This window comes from Anas platyrhynchos, chromosome 7, assembly GCF_047663525.1.
Source record: "Anas platyrhynchos isolate ZD024472 breed Pekin duck chromosome 7, IASCAAS_PekinDuck_T2T, whole genome shotgun sequence".
Lineage (NCBI taxonomy): Eukaryota > Metazoa > Chordata > Aves > Anseriformes > Anatidae > Anas > Anas platyrhynchos.
The window spans coordinates 23,829,209-23,856,682 of NC_092593.1; the positions used below are offsets into that span (position 1 = coordinate 23,829,209).

General features: G+C 45.1%; 2 protein-coding genes and 1 long non-coding RNA gene across 4 annotated transcripts in view; 1 reads left to right on the forward strand and 2 right to left on the reverse strand.

Moving 5' to 3' along the window:
- Positions 1–27,474, forward strand: part of LOC113844128 (uncharacterized) — a 46,979-nt gene that overhangs the window by 15,654 nt on the left and 3,851 nt on the right. The window contains exon 2 of the long non-coding RNA XR_003498381.3: positions 14,110–14,199. This is a non-coding gene — a long non-coding RNA (uncharacterized lncRNA). The remainder of the gene's footprint in view (positions 1–14,109; positions 14,200–27,474) is intronic.
- Positions 14,917–17,572, reverse strand: LOC101792428 (intraflagellar transport protein 70B). The gene has a single exon (XM_027461514.3). The coding sequence runs from the start codon at positions 17,523–17,525 to the stop codon at positions 15,525–15,527; it is 2,001 nt and encodes a 666-aa protein (XP_027317315.3). The 5' UTR covers positions 17,526–17,572; the 3' UTR covers positions 14,917–15,524.
- Positions 19,042–27,474, reverse strand: part of PDE11A (phosphodiesterase 11A) — a 134,844-nt gene continuing 126,411 nt past the window's right edge. For both annotated transcript variants that reach the window (XM_072041009.1, XM_072041010.1), the window contains exon 20: positions 19,042–24,120. In XM_072041009.1, the coding sequence (XP_071897110.1) occupies positions 23,959–24,120 (162 nt within the window). In that variant the 3' untranslated portion in view covers positions 19,042–23,958. The remainder of the gene's footprint in view (positions 24,121–27,474) is intronic.

A 27,474-nucleotide genomic window follows, 5' to 3' on the forward strand; every position in this document is an offset into this window, starting at 1 on the left:
AGCCAGTTGTGAGGACAGCTATGGCTAATAAAATCATAAGGGCTCTCTATAGATTTGCAGACAGACTAATTGGGATCAGAAGATCTGGAAACAACAGCAATTGGTGGCTTGGGCTGGCTTTTTGTTTTTATTTCTCTTTTCCATCAGTGCTGTCTAATTTTAGTTAGTGCTATATTGTAAGTGATTACCCTCCAGGGGAAAGCTAAGTGTGCATTTTAAATCTCCTTTCATATTAGTATTACACCCTAGCCTTTTTTTTTCTTTTTCTTTTATCTGGATCAGGGTTATGCTCCCATTGAGCTGAAATAAACTCCCTCTAAATCAAAATAACGCAGGTACCAGGCAGTTTGCACCAGTTTAATGAGTTCCTGCAACCTGTTTTTACAGAGTTCACTGATACCATAGAAGTGTGCCCTGCTAGCACCAAACCAGCCTTGCAGTGACCCCGTGTGCTTGTGGGACTGCTGCCTCTGGCACCGGGTTGCTGAGAGCCAGAGATGCAGCTTGTCCTAGCAGGTGCCTCGTGCAGTGTCCCATCTCCCTTCACCTGCTTCCCACGTGGGAGCTCAACCCAACACAAGCTGTTTCCCGTTGTATAGCTAGCAGCATGAAGACTCAGGCATCGATACCTGGGGCACACAGGGAAACCTGCCTTACTGCTCAGGAGCAGGCATTTCTGTTCTGTCATGAAGCTTGGTGACTCCGTCTGGCACCAATGGGATGAATGTGGTGGCAGCTGAGGAGCGCATGACTAGTGTCGGGACCAAACATTTTTTGCGGAAAGCAGCAGGTGGTTTTTGTAGCTGTCTAGGATTAGTTCAGCCATGCTCCAGGAAGGCGTGTGGGTAGGTAAGAAATCAGGCAGGGTCACCTATGTTGAGTTATTGATGTGCTGCAGACTTTGGCTGGTCCTCACTAGCATCCAAGTCAATAGGGATGAACAGACTGTGAAAAGCCACTTTGGAGCAGGTGTGTCCAGGTGGAGGAGTTTTAGGCTGCTCCTTTCAGATTAGGATGCCTTTCTTTTCCATGTTGCTGGTGTTTAGTGGACATCAGGAAGCAGCGTGCTGAGGTGGAATACGTGACTGCAGTGCAGTGGGAGGAGGACGCTGGCACTACCTGAAACACTCAGCCACTCTCTGTAGAATGGAGAAGCCAGTCTCTAATTTCAGTGGCATAACTCCAGGAAATTTGGGATACTTGGGAGAGTGGTAATAAAATCAAAATGGATACAAGTTCTTTGGGCTTTAAGGCAGTTCTTCTCTAGAGTTTAAATCTTTCCTATTGAGGGCTGGATGAATGGAACAAAAATCTGAACTTTGCAGAACTGAGTAAGAGTTGTGCCATTCCAGCTTGGCTTTGTTTTCCTTCTCTCTGTGTTGTTACTGTGAAACTGTCAAGCTATATTTTTAGTTATTAATTTATTTTTTGCCATTCTCTAGTGACATAGCACTGGAGCGCAAAGTTTCAGCCACAAACAAATCTTTATAACCAAGTTCCGAAACCCTGATGCAAGTTATTTTACTGAATGTACTTAGGCTTTTAACCAGAGCTGTGCTAGCAGGGGCAGCACTAAGGCATAGCAGCACAGCAAGTGCTGTGGCTGCTCTCTTTTCCTACCCAAAGGAAATCCAGGTTGTAGGAAAAAAGGGGAACTTCACCAAGTGAAGATTTCCCCGTGGCCAATGGGACTGCACTTGCTAGAAGGGTCCCTTGACCTTTCTAACAAGGTAAGGCACAGAAAATAAATTATAGGTATTTGTAATGACTCTTTATTGTTGCAGAAGAACTAATGCCAGTGAGGACTGATAACGAGTTTAGGTGACTCCCTAGTTCTGTTACACTCCTATGCCTGGAGAGTTTATTTAATTGAACTGCTGTGTTTTTATTACCAAACTTTCCAGGCTTCAATGTAATACCAGGCAGTGTATGGGGAGAGGTGTGCTGGGAGTGCACAGAACAGCTTCAATTGTTTCAGATCTCTGCGCACTGTCCCTCCTCTCCTCCACCACTGTCTCTCCAGAGGTGTCTCTGGGCCAAAGTCAAATGGAAAAGTCACTTAACATCAGTACTTTAGCATGCCTTGGTCCCACGGGCAGCAGGCAAAGTACCAAACTTGCAGTGCTTTTAAGAACAGCTTGAGGATGGCATGCCATAGCAACACTGCTGCTGGCTGTGGCTGTGGCTTGTATGCTTTTCTTCACCAACACTGCAACTCCTGCTGCACTTTCAACGAGAACAGACACTGTCCTCCAGGTTTCTCTCCATAAAGGGGCACAAATGGGGCCAAACTCTTCCCTCAGTCATGCTGAAGTAAATCAGAAGTAATTCTGCTGACAACCGTGAAGGTCACAGTGAAGTTACACCAGCTCGCAGCAGAAGGTGGGCTGCTGTGGCCGCGTGCGTGTGTAACAGCCAGAACTGCTGGCCAAGCTGAACCGCTCATTTACTGGAGCACATGGATAGCATTAGCGTTGCTGGAGACTTTGTTTGGGTAGAAGTCAGTGGTTAAACACCTGAAATCTCAGTAGACAAAAGAGAACACTATAAAGTTTTATGACTGTAGAGTAGGAGATTGCAACATGTAGGTTCCATTAAAAAAAATCTGAAACTATGTTATATTACATACTTTAGAGGTTCTGTCACTGAGTTGATTAGTATGACTTAGTTATTAGCTGTTACTAGAAGCTTTCCACTGAGAAATGGAATTAGAAATACCAGTCACTGTATTTTTATTCACAACCTTGTTGAATTCATCTCGGTCTCACAGATGGACTGAGAACTAGTCCAAAGGCTGTTTTATATGTTTAACTATTTGCCTATTCTTTCCTTGTGGGGAAAAAAGAATGCAATCTATGGAGACAAAACCAATGTTTTGAAACAGCTGGGCTTCAGATGCACACACGGAGCAGAAAGGGCAGAGGGCTGTCAGCCACATTTGTGCTCAGGCAGCTGTAATTCTGGTGACCGGGATAGTTGCTTTCCCAGGCCTGCATTTGTACCCTCATTTTTAACTCTCTCCAGCGTCCCCTGACCTTCTCATATCCCTTCTGTTTCCCTTCTCTTTTCTCTGCCATCCTAGCAATTTGCCTTCACTCTGTACCTCCTGCCTGTGCCCCATGAGAGCTGCTCTGATCCCATGCAGAGGCGCAAGGGATTCAGTGAGAAAGCCTGTTTAAAGGACGGTTTTTGCTCTACATCTACAAGAATCCACAAGTAGACTTAATGTTATTGCTCGTTCCTGAAACATGTTTGGCACACGGAGTATCTCCAGCCAGTCCAGTACAACCAGCAGAAAAGGGATCTAGCTTCCACATGAATCAGCTGCCACTACATGGAGCTCGCTGGACAACAATATCAAAAGGCAGGAAAAGCTGGCATTTAAGCACACAGATTTGAGAGGCCAATTGAAGAACTAAAACAAGCTTTTCAAAGTGCTGCAGACCCCAAGCCAGCCACCCCAGTGAGTCTGACTGCTGTGTTGATGGCAGCCAGCAGCCCTGATGTTCCTCCAGCCTCTCTTAAAGCAGGCAGATAAAGCTAATGGGCTGGTTGCTGTGTGCCGTTCTCAACTAACGTAGCAGGATGCTTGCAAGTCTTTCCTTTTGACCTGATCACCAGAGACCTTGATTAGAGCATAAAACATCAGTGATGTGGATTGCTTTCACGTTTGTAGTTGAGCTTGGTATCCCCAAGGGAAATACGGGGGTGTTCAGGAGTCAGTGGGTAATTCTATTTTACCCATTTTTATTGATTGAAAAGTGCAGGGTGGTGTTTTTTTTTTCTTTTTTTTTTTTTTTTTTCTTTTTTTCTTTTCTTGTCATGTTTTTGCCAGTGGAGAAATGCAAAGAAAAGAAATCGCTTTTGGTACAAGAAATATCTGATGTTATATTTAATTTCACAAAGAGTACATTTTATTGTGCACCCGGCTAATTCATAAATGTGATCTCTGTAACTCAATGCTTTTAATTACAAAGGGAAAAACGGAATTAGTTCATTAATGCTGTGAAAAGGAGCAGTGACCTACCTGCCAAGTGGCAAGGTGGAAATAATTAATCTGGTCAATTAAAAAGAAACTGATAAATTAAAATGCAAAGCCTTCCATGTGGCGCATTAAATCAGGGAGTCATGATCACCAGAATGTGTGCTTATTGTCAGGCTGGATCCCTCATCTTCCTGTTTGACTTGGTTCTGGGTTTAGCCAGGTCTGTTAGCAAGGTGTCTGTGTTCAGGACTACCGTAGGAATTCGTAGGCCCTGGCACATTTTGCAGAGGAGAGGAAGATCCACCTCCTTCTGAAACGCAGCTGGTGAAAAGTGCATGCCTTGCTTTTATCATCACATACAAACCTGCTCGTTGCCTTTGCTTGGCTTTGCTTTCCTTCCCACCATTAAATGTCACTTGCCTTTCCTTGGGCTTTAAATGGCTCAGGCACGGTGCTGAATTGCCCGGGTCATCTCCATCTATTTATGACCTTAAAAATCTGATCCCATGGAAACTACTGAGCTGCTGGAGCTGAACCCTAAAGTATACAGCGTATTTGCTCCACAGAACTGGAAATAGTAAAACAGTTTCTTTTCTATAAATACCACTAACTCCTCTTGACATTTACAAGTGCGTAGTATTTTTTTACACACTGCATGATCTCAGAAGTGCTTAACAGATCAGTGAACTGTGTATCTGCTCAGCATAGGTAACTGCAAAGACATTATGTGCCCTGCACCATCCCTCACAAGCACTTGGGACATTTACATTAGCTCCTGTCCATCTCAAGGATGTAAATTGAAATAAGAAATATGGGCTACTTGCTGAATGGTTGACCAGTGCTCTGGTGCAGCCTACAGGAAAATATGAATGTTAGTGTTTACTTTAACTAGGGCATATATCATACAGAGCCAAGGTCTTCTCCTTTGTTGAGATGAGAGTTGTTCTCATCAGGAATACTTCAGGGCACGTCCTGTTGCTAGGGAAAAAAAATAAAAAAATAAAACGCAAAAGCTGAGCAGAGGATGGTCTGAATGTTTTCTGTCTGAGGTGTGAGAATTGGCAGGCATTAAACATAAGGAAAAAGAGCGAGCAAAATCAGGCATTTCTGGGATGTGATAAAAATGAGCAGTGCACGGTGCACCTCTTCAGGAGGCGTGGGCTGCGGTGCGAGGAGGGGCAGGACCACGATGGAAGAAACAGCTGCGGCCAGAAATCAAATTCCTGGCAGCTCAGCAACTCCGCTCCTCCTGTTTCCAAACTACAAATCACCGGTGGGATTCCCCTTGCCCCAGCTCCTGCCAGCAGCTCTGTAAAATCAGCAGACAGCCCCTACAATGTGGTTTTAACTCCTGAATGCTCACACGTGTCGATAGATCTCCTCTCTAACTCCTGATGACAGCGGGTGCAGAGGTGCGAGGCGCTCTGCGCACCCACGTTTCCCATCTGAAGCAAGTCACGGCCGGTCTCCAGCTGGGCCTTTCCTCCCTGGGGACACACACCTGCCAGGGATGTGTACAGGGCAGCTTCAAAGGGAACACCACAGGAAAGAGGTGGGCAAGGAAAAACAAATTTATTTACTGCCAATGAGCATGGAATACGTAAAACCTGTGCTGGGATATGAAACTTGCTGAACTCTGTTAAAACCATCAGGTTTCCCAATACCTGTCAACCTCTGCTCTAACACCCTTACAAAACCTGAGGTGGGAGACACTTGTGCGTGATGACAGCTATCCCAGCTGAGGAGATGAGCCCTCCAAAAGTTGCTGAGGCTAGGTGTGCATGGGGGCCTCTCCTGACACAGCAAGCTGTACAGCCACTGCCGAAGCTGAGGGAAATCCCAGCGCTCTGGTGTCCGCCAGGAGCAGCTGTAACCTGCAGATTTCATCCCACGGGTTTGCAAGCCTTGATCTCCCCTGGTCCTTCCCTCTGCCTGGCTGGCCGAGCGTCCTGTTTCTGAGGCCCTGAGCAGGAGGCGACGCTTTGCTGCCGGGAGGGGCAGGGGGGCTGCTCCCTTGCTTCACCCATGGTTATCCCATCCGTGTCCTTGGGGTAGAGAAGCAAATGGCAGCGGGGCACAAAGATCTTTATGTGCCACTTCTGCACCCAGGGCTTTGTCTCAGCACCTGTGTGGCTCAGATCCCCCTTCCTGTCCCTGCATGCAGTGCCGAGGGAGTGGAGGGGAGTGCAATATAGCTGGTACTCATGCAAAATCTGGGTCTGGGTCACGTTTGGCCTTCCCTGTTTCTGGAAGTCTGTAGTTTTCCAGAGGGCGGCTGCTCCTTAATCTCCAAAAGCAGATGTGGGTATTATTGGTGCTGTGGTGGTGCCTGGGAAGGCTCCTCCAGGACTGGCTCAGGTTGTGAGGGTTCAAAGGCAGGAGCAGAAGAAAATGGCAGCGAGGAAAACCTGTGAGGGATTTTGGCTGTTCAGCATCAGGAAACTAATGCCAGCTTCTCAAGGCATGGGAAGTGACATTGGCTGCCAAATGCAAAGCGCATTCCCATTTCATGGGAATAATTATGACAGTGAAATATTTTCTTAAAATAACCTTGGGCCACGTACTAAATGGAAAGAAGTAAATGTGGCACTAGAAATGCAAACTGAGCCACAGGAACTTTTACCAGCTTCACAGAGCCTGCTCCACAGGGCCAGATCCTGCCGTCACTACGCTGGTGTAAATCAGAGTGTGTTTTGCTGAATTGGATGGAGGAACTGGGGCTTGAAGGGACCAAATGCAAGCATAATTTAGCAGCTGTTGAGGAGCGCTGCCTCGTGCAAAGGAGAGGTCACTGGGATCCTGGCTGAGCAAATGGATAGATTACGTGGAGTCTGCTCAGGAGCACTGTGAAACAAACAAACAAACAAAAAGTAGTTGCAAGCCACAAAGTTAGCTTTCTGCCCCTCAGCAAGCATGGGGTTTGCTGTAGATGTTTTCTGAGGGGACAGTTTGGCACGGCAAGTTCTAACCTGCGTCTTGTCACTGTTTACAGACACTGCCGGGATAATTCACGCACAGATGCTTTCTGATGGGCTGAGCGCGTGCACACTGACGGCTAGAAAGGAATCTCACTTTCCTTAGCTCCACTTGGTACTTCTGAATATTTCTGAATATTTCTGACGTGTTTATTACCAATCTAGTCGTGCTTGTTTGCCTCCTGCATCTGACACCTCCTTAAGGTCAAATGAAGAGAAGGTTATTTTACAGCTATTATTTCCTTGTACTAGGCAGCACCTGCCATTAACACCCAATGGTTCGAGGTTGGAGCAGCAGACAAAAGACAGTGATGGGAAATTAGGCGAGGATCTGTTTTGCATTCTCATTCTGGGTTCATTTTCCCCAGTTTAATTCAAGGATAAAATTTAGAAGAATAAAAAATGTGATACCACTCTATTATTATGACAGCTTAAGCAACACCCAGAATTAGGCCAGCTTATATTTTCACCAGATAAAGGGAGAACATATTAGATGGGCAAAAGGATTTTATGAAGGGAAAAAAAAACACATCAGAGCCCACTTGTGGTTTATTTTTCTGCAGTAGTTACATGGCAGAAATATTAAGCATATGTTGTCACGTAGATTGCCTTGCCCACTATCCTGAACACAAAGCTGATCTCTTAGGTTAAAACTAAAAATGAAAGGCATTTTTTTTTTTTTTTTTTTTTTGTGCGAATTTATGTCTGTTTGGCAAATGGAACTTAGAGAAATAAATTTCACAGCACTTGGTACAGTCTTAAATTATGGGAGGTTAATCCAAATCCTCAGTCTTTTCAAATGCAGAGATAGGAGGTATCTGTTCAAGGTGCCTCCCAAGGGAGGAATTACCTGATTTCTGACATGAGAAACCACTGGAGCCAAGGCAGAGGCTTGTTGTTCCCCCATCACGGAAGAACACGTTCCTTTGAAATTTCATCAGCTAGAAAATCAATGAGTAGGGTTTTGGATTTCATAGAGGAATTTTACTGTTTTATTTTATTTTATTTTATTTTATTTTATTTTATTTTATTTTATTTTATTTTATTTTTATATTTTTATTTTTTTTTAGGTCCAAATGATAAAAATGCTATAAATTCTATCTTAGACTCTGCAAGTGAAAGGTTTAAGAGATTATGGGAGTAAATCATTCATCCCTTCTGAATATCCTGCTGATAAAAGGGATCCCCTGATGTGATATGTACTGTCAGGTTTGAATTTGAAGCAGAGAATTTCTCTAAAGTTCCCTTTAGGGAATCGGTACGTTTTACACTGAATATTAGGATCACCTCTCCAGGCATGGGGAGGAAGCCAGAATGAGACCCTGAGGCCACAGAGAAATTATCAGAAAGAGATAAACTGGTTTCCTTTTTTATTAAATTCTTCTATAACCAGCTTTATAACCTAGCAAGTGACAAAAATTTCACAGTACATTACACATGCTCACTCGCGGGCATTTCACAAGATCAGGGAGGCGTCGCTGCATTTTCTGCTCTGGACTGAGCACAAAGGCTGAGGGCAGGGCTCCAGCACCTCCGTTCCCAGGGACTCCAGCCCCTCTCTAACAGCTTTATATTTTGTTGACTGTTTCATTGCTATTAACTCTCGTTACTGGCATTTCATGTTGTGATTTCATTCTTGGGCAGGAGCAGGCCAAGAGGCTTTTAAGTGCAGCATAAAAGAAGCTGCCACTTGATACACTGGGTAGAGCTGTGACCACTCCCCACCCCTCTGCACCCTCACATGAGTGTGGAGGGTTCATTAGAGGCTGTTGGGGGGTGTCCCAAATAAGAGCTCCTGGAGAAGCTCTGATGAAGCCTGTGTTGTGCTGGGGACCCCTAAAACACGTCTGGCTCAGGCCTGCGCCTGCTCCTTTGGGAGCATGACAGGGGCTTGTGAGGGATGTTGGATGCAGGGGCTGTGCAGCCTCACCTACATTGCTGGGGATGATGAGGCTGCTCCCCCAGCATGCTGGCAGCGGTGCCCAGCAGCTGCAGAAGGAGCACGCTGCCTGCCCACAGGTAGCCTGGCCCCATAAGTATGGGGAGAGCAGCAGCAGGGAGCTCCTGCGGAGCCAGAGAAAGGGACAGCTGGGCTTGGGGGAGCAGCCATCTCTTCGGGGCAGAGAGGACTGCCTTCCATGACTCTGAAGGCATTTTGGCATCCCTTTTTTCCTCCCTTCTCTCCAAACAGGAGGAGTAGCGAACTCTAGCGTGGGCTAGGAAAACAAAACAAAAAAAAACAATAAAAGAGGCCGTGTTTCCTTTCTGTGTCTGGAGCGACTGCTATAGCTGCCAGCACTTGCTCATGTCCCTCTGCCAGCAAGCTGTCTGCCCTGGGGGTCACTTGCTCGCTCGGCCTCCTGCTGCCTTGTGCCTGGGGGTCACGCACAGGCGTTTTCCTAGCAGAGCTGCCCCATGCCTGCCTCCTGCCCACGGGGTGCCGCGTGGCTCCAGTAGCATGGTTGTTATCTCCTTGCTATCGGGATGGCAGAGCTGGCGCTTGGGTGACAGCCATCTGAAGGTGTGTGGAAGCACGGAGGATTTATGTGTGCTCTGCAAACCCCGTCCCTCAGCCCTGATGGAGGAGCAGGCCCTCCAGCCGCACGCAGGAGCTGCAGTGATAAATACCGCTGGCACCGCAAGAAAATCAGATACGCCATGTCAGAGCTCCTGCATTTCTGTTTGCTGTTTGAGCAGCTGTGAATCAGTGAACGCAGACACAAAGAGCCCTGTGAGGCATCCGGTAAACACGTTTAAGAAGAATCCGAGCCGCGTTAATTTTAATTCGGAAGGCAACTGTTAGACCCCAACAGGGTCTGACTGTTAGCCAACTCCTTTCGCCCTCTCCCACGGGAAAGAGGGCTATAAAATAAAACCGACTCATAAAAAGCTGTTAGTCAACCTGCTCCCCGCTTGTGACACAGGATGGCAAGGGTTCTAGAGGCATAGCAGGTGGGGGGAGAGGGGAAGGTAAGCAGCAAAAAAGCCTGAAATTTGGAGAAGGGGATGATTACGTGCAACAGAGAATGAAAGTGTGTAAATTCACTCCTGAAAGTTTAAAAGTTCGCAATGCCCCCTGATGATTCCTGTGTTGCAGGAGAGAATCCGGAGCTCACGCTCTGGTTGTGGCTGGGGCGATCCCAAGCTGAGGCGCCTGGCTCCACACCGCAGCCCCATGCCTTGTGTTTTGCAGCAGCAGCAGCGATGTTTTCCTAACGTGCAGGGGCTGCACCATGAGGAACGCAGGGAAAGGGGTGCTCTGAGCAGTGTTTTACGTGGGTGGAAACAAGGTCTGTTATATTTTGTTTTTTCACTGGATTTGGTTGGGGTTCTAGCATGTCAGTACCTACAAGACCCTGCTCCTGGATAGCCCCAAATAGCAGCCTATGAAAATGGATATTTTCTAAGGTGTCAATTTAAAGGTTGTTGAAGTCAAAGGGAACTTTTTTATTGGCTTCACTGAGCTTCAGTTTGGGCTATAAACTCCACTCAGTTTTAAGAACCCTAGAATAGAAACATTCTGGACTGAAGCTGTTGGATTTGGCAGGGTCTGCTCTGTAATGGGGCTTTGTTAGCTAAAATTCAGGTGAGGTTAAGGAAAACGATGCTAATCAAGAGGTTCTTTGTAAAATGAGTCCAAGTGTCTCATTTTTTCTACTTAATGGAAAAGGGCCAGCCAAAAAAAAGAAGAGTTGTTTTGGTGAAAGTGAACCCTAGAAGTTTGTCAGGACCCAGTGCCTCTTTACTTCATTTAGACCCTGTTTCTTCGAGAGCTTAGGCTAGGTGGCAAACAAGGTGCAGAGGCCTGAAAACCAGCTGTTGTTGTAGCACTTCAGTCTGAAAACTTCCCTGCAGCCTAACGTGTGCCCACTGGGCACTCCTTCCTCACTCACTTGTGAAAGCTTGACTGAAGCTGGGAGATTTCCAATGCTTCCTGGGTTCCCTGCACCAGCACAGAGCAACCGAGCCACGCATGCCCACGGAGCATGGCCAGGCTGTGGCTCCTGAAGGTCAATGCAGCACCTCGTGCAGTCACAGGAAAAGGTGTACATCCCATGAGCCATGCACCAGCACCCACAGGCGCAGGGGGCACCTTGCTGGAGCCTGCTTAGATGTCGTGGGTGTGCAAGGCAAGCCTAGAGCTGCCCCTCACAGTTCTTTAGTTGTAAAAAAAAAAAAAAAAGGTGGTATTTTGCCAGCCTCGCTTAGCTCTTTGTGCTAAAAGGTATTTTTGCAGGCAGTTGTTTTTGTGTCCTGGTTCCTGGTAAGCCAGATGGTATTCATGTGTTTGTCTTTCTATATCAACAACTCACCACGATGTGAAGGAGCATATTGTCCCAGGAGCAGCCACTCCTTACTTGAAGAGACAGGCAGGATTTAGCAGAGGCACAAAATTTGGAGGTTTTATTTGCTGGAAGTCCAAAGGGAGATGAAGGAAGAGAAGTGTGGGGGGAGAGAAGATGGATCTTTCAGTGCTTATCTTTCAGCCCACACAGCCGCGTTATCACACCCGTGCCCCAAATCTGCAAACCATTCGTCAGGGCTGGGCTCTGCTGCCATTGCTGGGGGATACAGTTCTGAACTCAGGCATCTAAAATAGCATGCTGTAAGATATTGTGAAGCGGGATGCTCAGCTCAGCTGCTATTCTTGTAAATGTCACCATTTTTAGAGAAACAGCATTCTTCTCTTCCACCTCCTAATGGGGCTTGCTTACCCTGCAGAAATTCCCACATCTTCCCTGAGGAAGTCTCTGGCCACGCTCCGCCCCCAGTTACACAATAAGAAGACTCTTTTGTCTCGGCTTTTGTATGTCTCAGTGTAAAGTCAGCCACCCCTTGATTACTGACATTTTTTGATCAGCTCTGACTGCAGGGCTGACCACAAGCGGCCCCGGCATCCATTCCCTCTGCTCCGCGCTGCTCAGCTCCAGGTGTTTGCCCCCAGCAGCCCCCCAGGAATAGGGCCAGCTGCTCGTAGGTGGCGGGGTTTGTTTGCATTCTTTTAAATGAAAATAATGATTTTTGGTTACGAACAAAAGAAGGGCTGTACTGGCTTAGGGCATTCATTTAGACAGATTTTACTGTATTTCTAAGAAGCATAAAACATTATTTTGTGTCCTCCCTTTCCCCCACATAAAACCGTATGCGTTTTCCTTTAAAAATGTATTTTGTGTGTAAGTCACATAGTGAAACATTAAATGCCGTATAAAGACAGTAATAAAAGTGGTTGTAACATTTATATATTTTTCATGACCAAAGTGCTTTGCAGTTGGAGATGCCATAACTGCATGTTTTGCAGTTTTGCACAGCAAGCAGCAATACACTGCAAAAACCCACAGTGGCTGGACCCAGAGGGTGGGCAGCTACCTAGGACAAAATGGGGGCCGTGGCGTCCATCCTGGCCGTGGAGAGGCTGCTGAGGAACAGGCTTTGGTGGTTGGGGTGGAAAATGCTGCTGGGAAGGGAGGAGACCCAGATGAGAAGAATCACTTGGAGTCCTTACACAGCAGCAGAGGAGGAAGCGTCTCCCAGGTCTCCTCCTGGCACATCTCAGCCCTGCCTCTTCCCTCTCTCCTTTCTGCATCAGAGGCCACTTGGCATTGGGGTCGTAACACTCAGCACCACCTAACTTGCTAAGAAATCGTGGGTTAGGTCTAGGCCAGTCCTGGCTGCACAGTGTACTTTGAGAGGAAAAGAAGATAAAAACGTGATGTAAGAGAAGAACAGGGAAAGTATTTCTATTGATGTTTTCTTTGGGGTTTTTTGATGGTTAGTTTTTGTTTTGGTTTGGTTTTTGTACATATGATTTGTTGCAGCAGGATGAAGCATATTCCAGAGATGCTGACTGCCCTCTAGCCACACTTTCTGAAACAGCCTCATCTTGCATAACCGAGGAGCTCCTTTTCCTTTCATGGGGATGTTTTCTCCAATTAGGAAGGTGGCTGCTCAGCCACTTTCTTCAGTAAATCCACCAAAGCTGATGTTGGCTCCAAAGAGCTTTCTGTAGGCACAGCCTTCTACTTGCTGCATGTATTTGTTTCCATGCTGTACACCAGCGTTTCAGAAATGCTGTGTGGTCACTAGATGCGGGCAGAGTGTGTTTGAGCCCCTTGCCAGAGCAGTGTCCCTCTTACAGAAGAGGAGGCATTGCTTTGTGGACAGCAGTGCTGCAGGTGTTGGGGTATTTGTCCCCTGCACTGGGAGGGAACAGGAAAGGCAGACACGCAGCGCAGGGAGCATCTCTCCCTGCTGTCCCTCCCCACACTGTGGCTGAGGACCCTGCTCCTTCCCCAGCAGCTGATGGAAGCAGGAGCTGTGTGCCAGAGCTGGCTGTGGACAAGTCTCTGTCCTGCTCTCAGTTCCCTTTAAAATTTCTCAAAGAGCATAGGACATTCTCACAAGCACCAATCTGCAGAGGGATTTTTTTATTTTTATTTTTTATTTTTAAATGTCCACTGACTTTTACAGACTACGCACAGTGAATATGAAAAAAATCTCTGATGTTCCCTAAGTCATTGCCCACAGCCTGCACTTCATACTCCATTATGTGGTGTGACTTTTAAAAACTTTTTTTTTAAAGGTCATGCTGTTTATGCTGCATAATATGTAATACAATTCCACTGTAAATTAGAAACACACTTTCCAGCCTGCTGCTGTGATTCATGAAGGTGAACAAGATTTGAAATCACAGGTCTCTTCCTCATGTGGAAGCAGTAGTGGAAAATATTTCAATATCATCGTAATGGGGGGCCCTGGATGAATTATGGACTAGTAACGAGCTACACAGGCTGTTCCAGGACACCTTGCGACATACTGCTGCCTACCTGCTGGTCTGCCTACAGTAGAACATTATCCCATTGTTGACACTAAAGACAACTGTGATGAAGGTGATTTTACTTTGCTGTTAGAGGATTTTTTTGGGTAAACGGTAACATTCCTAACCCACAGCCATCTACTTTAGCTATGGAGGAGATGTGCAGCCTTGATGAGTTTCTCTTGGGATAAAGCAGAGTCAATTTCCTATGTGTTGAAATAGTCACAGGCATAGTCTCCAGATGCACCAATTCCCTGCAAGGATTAAGTATTTCATTGCTTGATAGTAGAACGACTTTCAAAAAAAAATAAAAATGCTGTCCTCTTCCTTTCCAGGTAAACAGTGGCACAGAAACTGGATTTTGAGAGACATGCAGCCTGATTCTGAAATTCACATGACAGCTCTTCAGGGAGCCAGGGTCAAAGGTAAGCAAAGGAGCTAAAGCTGCAGGTACTTGATCCTTTTTAAAAAACTTCAGGCTGCACATTACTTCAGAAGGAATAATACACAAAAAGAGGCACAGAATGAGATTGCAAAAAAGAGTGAAGGACATTTTGATTTCACTTCTGTGTAGAACGTGTAATATGTCTGAAAAGGTATGGGAAGTCTCTGAAAAAAGTGTCTGATACCAGTGTGATGGAAATGATATGTAAAGGAATTAAGTAAATAAACAGGGTTTCAGAAAGCTATTGGTGAAGCAGGAACAGTAAGTAATACAAGGAGGAAACTGAGAAGTGGATTCCTTCCATCTAAGGTCAGAAGTGGTAAGTTCCACTTCAAATAGTAGTTATACGCTTTTTGAGCAATATGGAAAATAATGTAATTTTACGTTTGCAAGGTCTTGTACCAGATGCTGGTGTACTTCGAGCAAAGGGGCAGGCCAGGCCACAAATGAAAGACTGCACATATAGCAAGCCCGTGCTGCCACACAGGTCTGCAGGCAACAGGTGCTATGTGGATGGTGCTGGCAAGGGGACGCTGGGGATCGCAGCAGGGGAAGGGGAAGCACCAGGCAGTGTTTCTATAGCTCCTTATGCCCACTCATGGTACTCTCCTTGGAATATATTTTTGGTCTCTGTATTACGTCTACAACTTGCCAGAATACTCATGCATGATTACTGAGTTTACAACAAAAGACAATGTTAATTTTTGTAGGAGTGATTTTTTATTATAAAGCCACTTTTAGTGTTTGAATATACTATGAACATAGTCTGTGATATATTAAAAATAGCTTGGAAGAAGCAAAAGAAAGAAGTATTTCACACACAGGAACAAATAAGAGAAGTGAAATAACTCTGTTTCTTCAATATCTGTGCTAGGAGAAATGGAGAGCAAATTATTTTCAACTGTGAACAATGTAAAGAAACTTGGCGAAAATTTCACAGGGATAAAATATTTTACAGGTGATAACTCTATGGTATTTCTGTAGTGCTTGGTCAGTGCATCTTAAGGTGTTTCTGACATGACTGAGAATGCCCCTAGTTATTTGGTGCATGTTAATTTCAAGCAAGTATTTTATTTTCCACTGAATGTTGTTAAAATACAGGACAAAATATTTAAATGCAAGCAACCAAAACAAAAACAACAACAAAACAAAACAAAAAACAAACAAACAAAAAAACCAAAAACAACAACAAAAAAAACAACAACCACAAAACAGACCACTAAGTACTACCAGGGTAAGCATCACCCCACAATCTAAGAAAAGATCAGACACAAGATACGCATTTCTACTGCACAGGAATGTCATTTATGGAGTCCATCCAACGATCTTATACATCAGTGCCCTCAAAAGCCTGGCTTCGTATGTAACCGTATTTTTCCCACTGTGCATCCTCTTGTCTTCGAGTGGCTGCTCAATGACAGCTGGGATGTTTCTTCCATACAGTTCACATTGCTTCAGAAACTGAATGCACTCTTGAATAACGCTGTCACGTAGCATGATCATGTGCTTGGACATGTTCTCCAGCAGGGACAGGAAACACCTTTTGGCATAGTACCACGTATCGGTGCTTAGTTTTTTGTTATATGGCTCCAGGCTTTTAATGACCCTTGAAATCCCGAAGTCGTAGTTTCCTTTCACGCAGTAAAGGGTACCAATGACTAGATTAACAATGCAGAGATGGTAGGTGTTTTTCTCAGGATCACCATAGGACAGCTGTTCTTCCCCCTTCTCAATCTTCCTCATCAGCTCCTCAGCATCTTCATTCTGACTTGTGAGGATGTAGGAAACACAGAGATTTGCCAACACAATGGCACTAACGTGGAGAATGTTGTCATAGTGCTTTTTAACTATCGGCTCGTAGAAGCTAATAGCCTCTTTATACTTGTTTTCTTGCATGAAGAGCACGTGAGCCACATTGAGCTTCCATACCTCGTATTCATTACAGAATTCAACTGATTTGCGGAATATCTTTTCTACCATCGTGTAGTTCTTCATGTCCCAGTAAATCTTTGCCTGGGCCATCAAGACAGGTATATATTTATCCAGAGTCTCATCATACTCATTAACGGCCTTTTTTACAGCTTCATCATCCCAGTTTTGCCTAGCTTCCTGCACCTGCTTCGTGAGTTTTCTCAGCTGCTCGGTCAGCATCCCTGCCGAGTCATCTAGTTTGTGGAAAGCCTCCTCGGGGGCGGTCTGACAAGTAATAATGGCATCTAGGAAATTGTACAAATAAGGCGTGAGCAGTTTGTAGGTCAAATGGGCATTCTCTGCCAACACATCGGCCGCCAGGTCATAGTACTGATGCTTGCAGTAGAGGAGCAGCAAGTTTCCGAAAGTTTCTGGCGGAAAGGGGTTCTGCAGCAGGAGAAACTGCAGTTTTTCAAACCCTTCGGTGGGCTGGCTGTCCATGTTCATCAGCGCTTGGTTGTGCAGCGTGACCGGGTCCAGCTCCTCCTCCGCCCGGGGCGGCATGTCGGTGAGCGCCTCCTGGGCGGCCTTCAGGTTGTGCAGCTGGTACTCGATGGCAGCCTTCAGGTTGAAGGCCTCCACCAGGGCCGTGCGGTGCAGGAGCAGTGTGTTGCCCACGCTGCGGACGTCGATGCCCTCAGTGCTCATGCCCACGCTGAGCTCGGGGTGCTGGTGGATGCCGCGCTCTATTATGTCGGAGATGTGCTTGAGGGCGGGGGCGTACTGCTTGGCGGCGTAGCAGCACAGCGCCATGTTGTAGGACAGCTCGGGGCAGCAGCCCAGCACCTGCATGGCACCGGCAAACTTCACGCCGGCCTCCTCGTGCCGGCCCTGCCGGTACAGCAGGCAGCCCAGGTTCACCTCGGCATCAGCCCGCTCCGAGGGGTCCTGGGCCGCCCCGGGACCACCGCCCTCGGTGGCGGCGGCCAGCGCCTCCTCCACCAGGCTCTCGGCTGCGGCCAGGTCGCCCTGCGCGTAGCGGACGGCAGCCTGCAGCCGCAGCACGCGGCCCTGGTACGCCGGCTGCTCCAGCAGCGGCCCGGCGGCTCGCAGGGCCTCGCCGTACAGCCCGGCCTTGTGCAGGGCCTGCGCCCGGTACAGGCGGTAGGCGTCGAGCTCGGGGTGCAGCGCCGAGAGCTGCTCGTAGCACTCCGCCGCCGCCGCGAAGTCCTGCAGCTGGTAGTGGCAGTAGCCCAGCAGCGAGAGGCCGCCCCGCGAGCGGCCGCCCCTCTGCAGCTCGCGGCTCAGCAGCGCCGCCGCCTCGGCGCAGCGCCCGCCGCGGATCAGCCCGTACACCGCCGCCGTGTACTGCCCCTCCGCCACCGCCGCCTCCATCGCCGCTGCCCCGGCGACGGCCCCGCGCCCCGGAACGGCTCCGGCAGGCGGCAGCGGGGAGTGCCGGGAGCTGTAGGCGCCGCCACCCGGGGCGGGGACCCCGCCCCGCTGCTGCTGCTGCTGCTGCACGGCCCGGGAGGGAAGGGGCGCTGCACGGCACGGCCTGGGTGCTCTGCTCGCCACTGCGGCAGTGGCCGAACTCAGCTCTCTGTGCTTAATCCAGCAGCTGCCCGAAGTCACCCAAAATCACCAAAATGTATAAACTGGGGAAAATGAGGCCCCCTGTCTGCCTGCACGAGAAGGCCGAAGGTGCTGCTGCCACCCAGAGCCGGGCAATGGGTGCGTCAGCAACGCGCCCGCTGCCCTGGCATCTGCTGCCCTCGCTGGCCTCCACCAGGCTCCCTAACCCGACAGGCCTCGTGCCCAGCAGTAGAGAAGCGCAGCTGGAGATGGGCAATTGAGCAGGCCAAGCCTGCCGTGTGCCCACGTCAGCTCTGCCACATCGGAAAAGCCACTCTAAGGGCCTAATGCTGGAACAAGATGGGTTTACAGTGGCTGAGTCCTTGTTTTTCTAGCAGCCACGATGCAAATGAGACCTAATGCCTTAGAAAGAAATTGCATTTTCTATATCCGTCTATCATTTTCTGTTCCCCTTTGTGCTTTTATCTTCCAAGTAGTAAACTGGAGAGTTTAATAACAGTTCCACAGCAGCTAAAAGAGAAATTGTTTCCTTAAAACGCTACCTAGACTTGAATATTTTTCTCATTTCAGTATTTCCTGCAGCTGACAGGAACAAAGTTAAAATTTACTGATGTTTTTCAAATCCTTTATTTCTAAATCTTGAGTAATTGACTTTAAGTACTCCTAAGCAGTGATACTGTAAGAGAACGCCCTAAGCTAAACATGTAGCCCTGGAACACAGGACAATAAGTATTTTATTGATGTCTTGTGCTTTTTGAATATGAAAGCTTTACAAGGTGTCAAGAGCTTAAGTTTGTAAAGGCTGATGGAAGGAACAATGCTGGTATCCTAACAGAATCTGACAGCTCTCCTACTGCTTTAAAAACTTAGATCAAGTATTTTCCTCCTTTCTGAAATTGCTTATTTCAACAGTGTCCTTTTTTCTTGGACGGAACTAGTGTTTTTTTCTTGGTGGTGGTGGTGGTGTTTTCCCCAGGGATACATGCTATTTTTACAGAATAATGACATATCCAGTATCACAGACTTGTACTCATCTGTACATTTTTTTATAGGAGTAAATTGTCCTGTTGAAGTCATAGGCCAGATTTGGTTTCTGGTCATTCCAGAATAATGCCAAGTGCAGCTGGTAGAGTTAGGTTTACTCCCAGGAATGAACGCTGCAAGGTCATGCTTCAAAAATTGTATTTGAGCTGCTCAGTCACATGTGTTTTCACTGCTCTTCTATTTGCATAGTTCAGAAATCAATACATACAGCTCTGATTCATTCTGACAAGGTAGTTTCAATGAAAAATAAATAAAAAAATAAATCACGGGAAACCATTAAAGTGATTTATTATTTTTTTTTTTAGAGAGACCAGTAAAACCAAGTTGTTAATTTCAAAAACATGCTTTAAAAAGCTGAATCAGCATTGGTTGATCTACTAAAGCAAAACAATGAGGGTAATTATCTTAAAATGCAAAAAGGAAAAGGAGGCAGAAGTCTTTCTCAGTATTCATTTTTGAAAGTATGTAGGGTACACTTGCATTAGAAAATACACACACTATTTCTGTGCATGTCAGTTGTTTCCCATACACAAAGGTTCAAAGCATACAATGGTATTCCCCACACAACTGTAAGACGCAGTGTCCAACACGCTTATAAACTGGTAATTAAGTACAAGGTGATCCAAGAAAGAAAAGGTAACAAGCGATACACAGTACATATTCCAATACTGTCACATTCAAGTCATGAAAATCTCTGGAGACTCTCAGCTGATTTATACCTCAAATTTCATTGTTTTTTGTTTTTTTTTTTTTTTTTTTTTTTTTTTTAGAAAACATTCACATGATTTTACTATTAAAATCGCCAGTTTCTTGGAAAAGCCAATAAAAAAAATGTTACATTCTTCATTTTCTTGCCCAGAATGTTCTCAGCATTGGAAGTGTCTGTTAACATGTTTTACTTAGCCTTGAAATAAACCTGTTCTAATCTGTGCTCAGTGCATAAACTGTCTATAATTCGTTTAATCACATGGAGGGAAAATAAATATTTGGCCTGCAGGCTGAAACACTCAAATTTTCTACTAGGATTAATTAGTCTAAATATTAAAAATTATCTTAGGCACTGCTGGTTGCAGTTTTCAAAAACAGTTTGTGAGTACTAGTATTGGCTTTGCTGATAACTACAGGCACGTTATGAAATTGCAGTGCACTATAAGAAGGAGCAATTAGCAAGGACAACAGTCCGGAAAATGCAGCTGCTGTACCAAGGACACCATCTGAATGAATACCTGAGCTAAAAAGAAACGCGCTCCTCTACTCTATAGGCATTTTCTGCAGGGCACAAAACATACCTTCTCAGCAAGATCCCTGGTCTGGCAAAGAAGTAAGAGCTATGACAGAGCTACATGGGGAGTTACATGCCTAACTGCCACATTAGGCATCCAAATTAAACTTTTGTGAGCTTCTGCTGCCTAACCTTGTGTGTGTGGCACTAAACTGTGTCCTGCCAGAAGCAGATGTCAAGGTCTTGATCAAGTTACGAAGTTCTCTTTTGCCTGTAGGTCTCAGGCTGGGAGAAAGGCAAAGTGATGGTCCACTTTCAGGGCAAATTGTCTGGTTGTCCTATGGCCAAAGACACCTACCTCTTGTCCATCTTGTTTGTGGGAGGTGAGAAACCCTCCTGCCCGATGTGTAGAAGAGCCTCCAGCCCACGTGCTCTTTGCCTCAAACAGTGCTGGGTTTCCTGCTGGGGTCACAGTGTTGTGTTGTAGGGGCGTGCTTTAACCCAGGAGGATGCACCCAGGACACCTCCTGTGCCACCAAAGCCCTTCGACTCCGTGCAGCTCCCCAGGAGCAGGGTGCACGTGGTGGCAGCACCCAGTGGGCCTTCTGTCTCCTTGGTGGGTGCCTGTAAAGGACTTCCATGGGAAGCCCTCATGGCTCTCTCCCGGCCGGTGGGGAAAGAGGCACACCTGCAGTTTGAAGCCTGCTCTAAACCAAACAGGGCTTGGACACCAGGCTCCCTCCTGATGGCCCTAAGTGATGCTGTAGCATTTAGACCTGTTTTCTTTGGTGAGCAAGGGTTGATTTTGGTCAGTGGTCTCACAGGTAGGAATCCTGAGTGGAATTGCTGCCTGTCCAGAAGTAGTTTTGAGGACCGCATTGCAGCTGGACTGGCTCAAAGCACCTCAGGTGGAGAACACAGGCCCTGTGACCCTATGGATGTGGCTCATGCTCACTGCATTTTAGCACTGGAGTTGCAAATACTTGAGTCCCCATTCAAGGCAAAATTTCCACTAACAGCAGGGGCAAGGAAGGGAGGATTCTTCTGTTGCTGAGCCAGAAGAGCCTGTGGTGGGCATCTCTAAGGCGAGGCCATGTGGGAAGCACCCTACTAGCACTGTGCTGGGTAACAGTGGGTTCTCCATCCTCTTTGCCTTGTGTCCTTTGTCCTTGCCTCTGCTGGTCCTGTGTTTTGTACGCAGCCACAGAACTAATGTGATTTCAATGGGTTTTCATCTGTGCTTGTGCAGTCAGCAGGGAAACAAGCCACAGAAGGAGAATTCTGATTTCCTAACCCATAGTCATCTCATCTGTGCTGAGTATGTCTTGGGATAGTAAGCACTAGTTAAAAAAATGTTTCCCAGCATCTTAAATATGAGAAACTTGCTTTTTTACCCAACAAAGAATTCCATAAAGGATTTTATTTTTCTCTCAAATACATGAGTCTTTCGTTGATGCCTAAACTGTGTTAAAAAACATTTAGCATGTTTTAAGATATATTTTTTAAGACTGAGCTGTATCACTTTCAGACATCAAATTCTGTTCTGCGATACACCACTGTGACTCCCTGATTTCAGCAGGGTTGCTTCGTTTTTCCTGAGAACAATTTGATAAAGATCTAACTGTGCGCTCTCATTTTCTTCCTTGTGATGGAGGAACGGAACCATAACATTAGTCAGCACTTTCTGAATTTTGACCCACAATAGCAAAGATACCGAAAGACAGGAGAAATAGATGGAGGCAATTACAAACAGTCACTTGATTGATGGTTGACATTGTTAGAGCTTCAACTGTATGTCAGGTTGCGGTGGTGCTGAATTCCCATCACTGCCGGTGGGTGTTGCCATGGGCAACAGCGCACTGAAGCCAATAAAAAGGAGAGGAAATGAGGGGAAACTCAACCTTGGGGGGAGCTGGAGGGCACGCGCTATAAATTATGTTACACTTAGCAATATGCAATATCAAAATTCAGAAAAGCTATGTGTACCTGCCAGCAGTACTATGTCAATTCCTAGTACCTGTTTCTCCCATAAAGCATGTGTTACAAGTTTTATATGGCTTGCTGCTTACTATCCTGCATCTATCTTTATTCAGGGAAGAAAGAAGTGGTAAAATAATAGCAGAAACATTTCTATTTGGTGCGTGTATTCACTGCTGTGCAATCTGGATCTCTGCTCCTTCCCTGCTTCTTTCTGATAGAGAAAATGATGTGGTTCAGTTGCATGGTGACATATTGGCTTGCAACGGTACTGAAATTTCCAGCTATTCCCCTATACATATAATTAATTGCACAGAGGGTTTTGTTTTGTTGTTGGTCTGTTTTCTTTTTTTTTTTTTTTTTTTTTTTTTTTTTAAGGAAGTATCACACAGAACAACGTGATCAGCAGATTTGGTGTTTCTGTTTGATTGCCAGACAGACGTAGTCAGCTTTTCAAAGGTGCTAACGACTCACTTTCCTTGGAAAGCAGGAAGGCTCCTTATAGCATCTGGTTTGCTGGGCTAGGTTCTGATTTTCATGAGGCTGGTGTCAGTTCAAGGTACCTCCATGAAGTAAGTGGACTTTGTCACAGGTGTAAAGTTAAGCTGAATTCAGCTTTAATTTCTGCTGCCAGACAATGGTATATTTAGCATCGCATTTTTCATGGAGTACAAAGGCTTTTATTCTCCCATGAATGGGAACTCGTAAGCACTGCAACACATCTCCTCTTGTGCCCTATCACGCAGCAAAGAAAGCACCCTCAGTTCATAGAACACAGTTTTGCTACCCTAGTGATCCCTGTACTAATGAAAGGAGACCAACTTTCACGTAATACCGGCATCACCACATAGAACTGGACACGTTTGGTTTTGTGACCTATCGTGTTTGATTAAACTTTAATGAACCCCGCTACCGCAGATGTCTACATGTGACTCTAGGACTGCACTAGCCGTAATAATAACCATCTTAAATTGTCCTGAAAGAACTGCAAGAGAAGAGGTAGTCAGTCCAATGATATTCTTTCTCTCCGTCATTTCAAAATACTCATTTCAGCTGCAGATTATACTAGAAAGGCTTATCCATGGTCCAGTTTTCAATATAATATAAACCTGAAGCATAAGGCAGCAGATTTCCTTTTTTATTTTTATTCTATTTTCATTGAAGCCCATTATTTTTTTCCTTAGGGGACACTGTAATTTAAAAAAATGTGTTAAAGGAGTATTTAAAAACAAACAAACAAACAACAACCCTCTAAAATTACCATGCAATATTTTGCTTTTATGCAAGCTTCCCCTTGCTGAGAAATTTACTGCATTGTTAATATGAATTTCTCAGGGAAGCAGGGACAGATTGGTATTTTTAAAGATAATAAAGTTTGTTGTTAAATGTAGCAAAGGTAGGCAATTCTAAAGGCCCTGATCAATCACTAAGAAGCTTTGTTGTAAAAAAATACTTCTTTAGAATACAAAGCAGGCTTTTCAGAACATCCAGGCATAAAAGAGGAGGGAAGAGTGAGAGAGGAACATCACAAAAGCAGGCATAATTGATTCATAACATGTACTGAAGAGATGCAAAACAACAATGTAATTACATACTATTCTGTTTTCCTGCAGCTCCTTGCATGTGAATTGACCAGCTTGCATCCCAGTTCTGCTCTGTATTATTAATTTTATTAAGCTGTAAGTTCTTATATTTCAGTCTGTTGTCAGCTTTACAGATTTTTACAGCAGCAGTTGAAATGGAGCGGAGCTGAATGAATGCTTCTTGTGCTGTCTTCCATGTCATTTCAGAAAACAGCGCAATCTCACCGCAGGCCTTCCCTTCAGACTGACTAAACCTCCAAGTAAAAACAAACTAGGCTGCCATCAAGATAATATCCGATCAATTAAGCATGTCTCTGAAAGCATTTCTTAAAAAAAGTGGTGTGCCAAAGCTTACGGAAGCCTTTCAGACAGCTTTTATCATAAATAGACATTGACATTTGCAGGCTTAATTTATGTCTTTGAGAGACACAGTAAAGCTAGAGGAAAAGGAGGTCGAGGATGCTGCCTGAGAAGGAAGTCTTTTTTGGTGCAGCTCCTCCCATTTACCTCTGTTTACTGCCACAGAGTCCAGCATAGGCTTCAGTTTCGCATTCAGCTTCACTAGAGACTGGAAGAAAATAAAAAAAAAAGGGAGGGGGAGAGAGAAAAATATTGATGGTATTTCCAGTCTGCTGATGGACAGACTAGGGAGTAACATGGTAAAAGGAGCCTGAAGTGCACCATGCCCCTCACCCTCCTCACCCTCCTCACCCCTGGCTGTAAATTCCCATGTAGGTAAAATTTTTCATTCCCTTTGAGATTTCTTTATCATTTATGATTTGACTTGAGGCTTTAAGTAAGCCACCAAAAATGTCAAAAAAAGCGCCTAAGGTGGCAGAATTGCCGCACAACTACTAGAGCTTTCTTGTAATCCTTACAGATAGTCCTTCTGAGGCATCCTTCAAGTGACTGGGGCTTCTTGATTACTGGTAGCTATGAACTAGTTGGATGGCTAGCTGGACAAAGCTGAAATAAGCTTCAGATTCTCCCACATGCTACCTTCTTATTCCCTGCTATAGATGAGTAAACCACAACAATACCAGGCTTTCCAAAGGTGGCAAAAAAATCCCTTTCTGTGTCCTCAAAGAAAAAAAAAAAGAAAGGTTTCTTTTTAAAATCCACTGAAATTGCCTCTTTTCTACATACCCAGTCCAAAGCCCACAGAAGTCACTAAGAGTCTTTTATCTGTTTTCAGCTGGATTTGAATTATCCCCCCAAATGATATAATCCCTGTGCTCTTTTACTAGAAGTTTATTTCAACTTTAATATCAAATGTTTCTGTAGAAAGACAGTAAGTGTTTCACATGGCTTTGTCCCTACATTGAAGATAGACAGAACCCCATCAACAGCAGCACATGATGCAAAGAGAGGGTTAACAGCTGCCCCCAAAGTGGCCATGTGCTGTGCTGGTTCAGGACAGAAGACGTATTTTTCTTTTGCAGTTTTTTTCATTGGGAAGAAATGGGTTTTGATGAAAGTTGGGTATTGCACTTTCTCTGATAGCATGGAAACTACATACTTGCCATTTGAAATAAAGGATTGGTGTGAGGAAAAAAAATGGAGAAGGCAGCAAAGGGTTATCTTCTAAAAGTGTAGAAAATTATAATGAAAAGAAGGGAGAACGGAAAAGGAGCAGGGAAGAAGGTACCTTTGCAGTTGATTATTTTCTTTTTATTTTTTTCTTTGTGTGTGTGTGTGCGCGCTTTAAATAGCAGGCCTAACAGCAACCACTTTAAATGGTCCCCAGAGCCCAGACACGACTAAAGAACTGGATTTTTTATAGCCAGCCTGTAAGCCATGGAGCTTGGCTAGCTACTGAAGTAAGTCTCGGTAAATTTTTAATTGAGCTATTATATGATAATTAAGGGTTAATGGCCTGATTTTAAGATGTGCTGAAAACTTGCAATTTCAGTTGACTTCAGTAGCAAATATGAATGCTCAGCACTTCTGAAAAATCATGCCATGAGTAAGTAGCTGATTTGTGTGGAAGTTGAAGCTAATCTGTTTGAAATTATTTCCTGAGAATATGGCACAAACTGGGCAGATAATTTTGCAGCTTTGTAACTGGAGTAAGGAGTAGAGCTTACTGCAATCTCTGCCATGGACAGTATTACTCCCTGGTGGCATTTGTGCTGTTTTTAGAGTGGCTGTGGGTTGTAACACTCCTGGCACCATACCTCACAGCTCCCTGTTTTAGCTCCTTATTTCATACCATTTTGTATTCTCCAAACCAGTTTGGTGGAATCTAAAAAACAGGGACAGCAATGCAATAAAAGCACCTGTCTGACAAGCTTACTGCTGATGTCCTTAGCACCTGCATGGCCTCTGCCAAACCAAGTGTCTGGAAGTAGCACTTCAGACATTCAGATCTTGACAGCAACTTAGCAGATCCGTTCTGTACGAAGCCAGTATCCATCCAGAGTTAAGCTTGATGGCATTTCTTGAATCTTCAAAAAGTTCTCATGAAGTATTTTTTCAGTATCTGCTTAAGATTTTTATCCTGCCTTTGAAAATATTTCAAACATCTCTCTGCACAAACACGGCATTCTGTACTCACACCCCATCAGCCCCAGGATCTACAAGCACAAAATGCTGTGCAGTTTGTTTCCATCACAAACATATCAACAACCTGTATCTGCCTACAAGCAGAATAGAGGAGGAGGTCACTGGACAGTAGGCTCTGTCTCAGCGTGTCTGCTCCACTCGAGGCTATGGCTGCATCCTTTCCGTACCATTTTGTTGCCAAGACTTAGCACAAAACCACGTTTTCAATCCTAGAGCCAGGGAGCAAACAGGGATCAGGGCATGACCAACTGCCTGTCCCTCCACGCTTAGGCATGTACCATGCTCTTACGGTAGGTGACCTGCCTCTGACAGGCATCCTGCATCTCACCTGGGTCCAAAGGTGCCGGGAGGACAGTGGGTACTTGAGCTGCCGAGGTCAACTACCTTTGTGTTGGCTACAGCAGAAGCCCCAGTTGATCAGTAATAGAATCAGGAAGCACCCACACCCTGTAATCACCACATCTCAGGAACTGTAAACGTTATTAAATCCAAAAGGAAATACACAGCTTTCCCAGAAATGTATCCCTAACTGCATATTATGGAGTCTTTGAGAGCCCAGACACAACAGAGGTCAGTAGGTAAATAACAAGAATGATTAACTAATAACATTAACTGTAATGAAAATAAATTAAAGGGAATATTTAAGAAAGAATAAACCGTGTCTTCGATATTCAGTTTTACCATAGCACAAGCAATTAATTCTATGGAAAGCTGACAAAATATATAGTGTAATTTTAAGAAACTTTATTCTGTTATACATTAATTTAGATTAGGGATCTCGACAGCGCAGATTTTGCACTTAATCTATAAAATGTCTTTATTCAGACATTGATCTGATGTTTAAACCACTGCTTCTGTATTTAGTATCCTTTCACTTTGGGACTCTTTCATTCTGATCTAGCCTTTTAATTAAACCAACTACTATAATTCCTATGGAAATTAGCTTTTATTTTATTTTTTTTCCAGCTACCAAAGCATTTAAGTAGGACTTTTCTGATACAAAGTACACAAATTGGATTTTACTTCTGCTTGAGATGTAATTAAAAACTCATTTGATTACTATATTTCTGGCTCTGTTTTAATTATTAAACTCCGGTAATCAATTTTCTTTTATGAAGCTTCTGGGAAATTATCTCAAAAGCAACACATTTCTCTCCCTTCTGGCAGGTTCTCTACCATTTACTGAATTACATGCATAGCACCTGTTCCTGATTCGGATTAAACCACCAATTTATTCCTAAAGCTATTTAGGTTTATTTGGCTGTAGCCTAGTCAGGCTTTTTTGCCTCCTGGCTGCACTTTTACTTTCCATTTTACTGCATGAAGCCCCCTTGATGTACTGCTCCTCCATGCCACT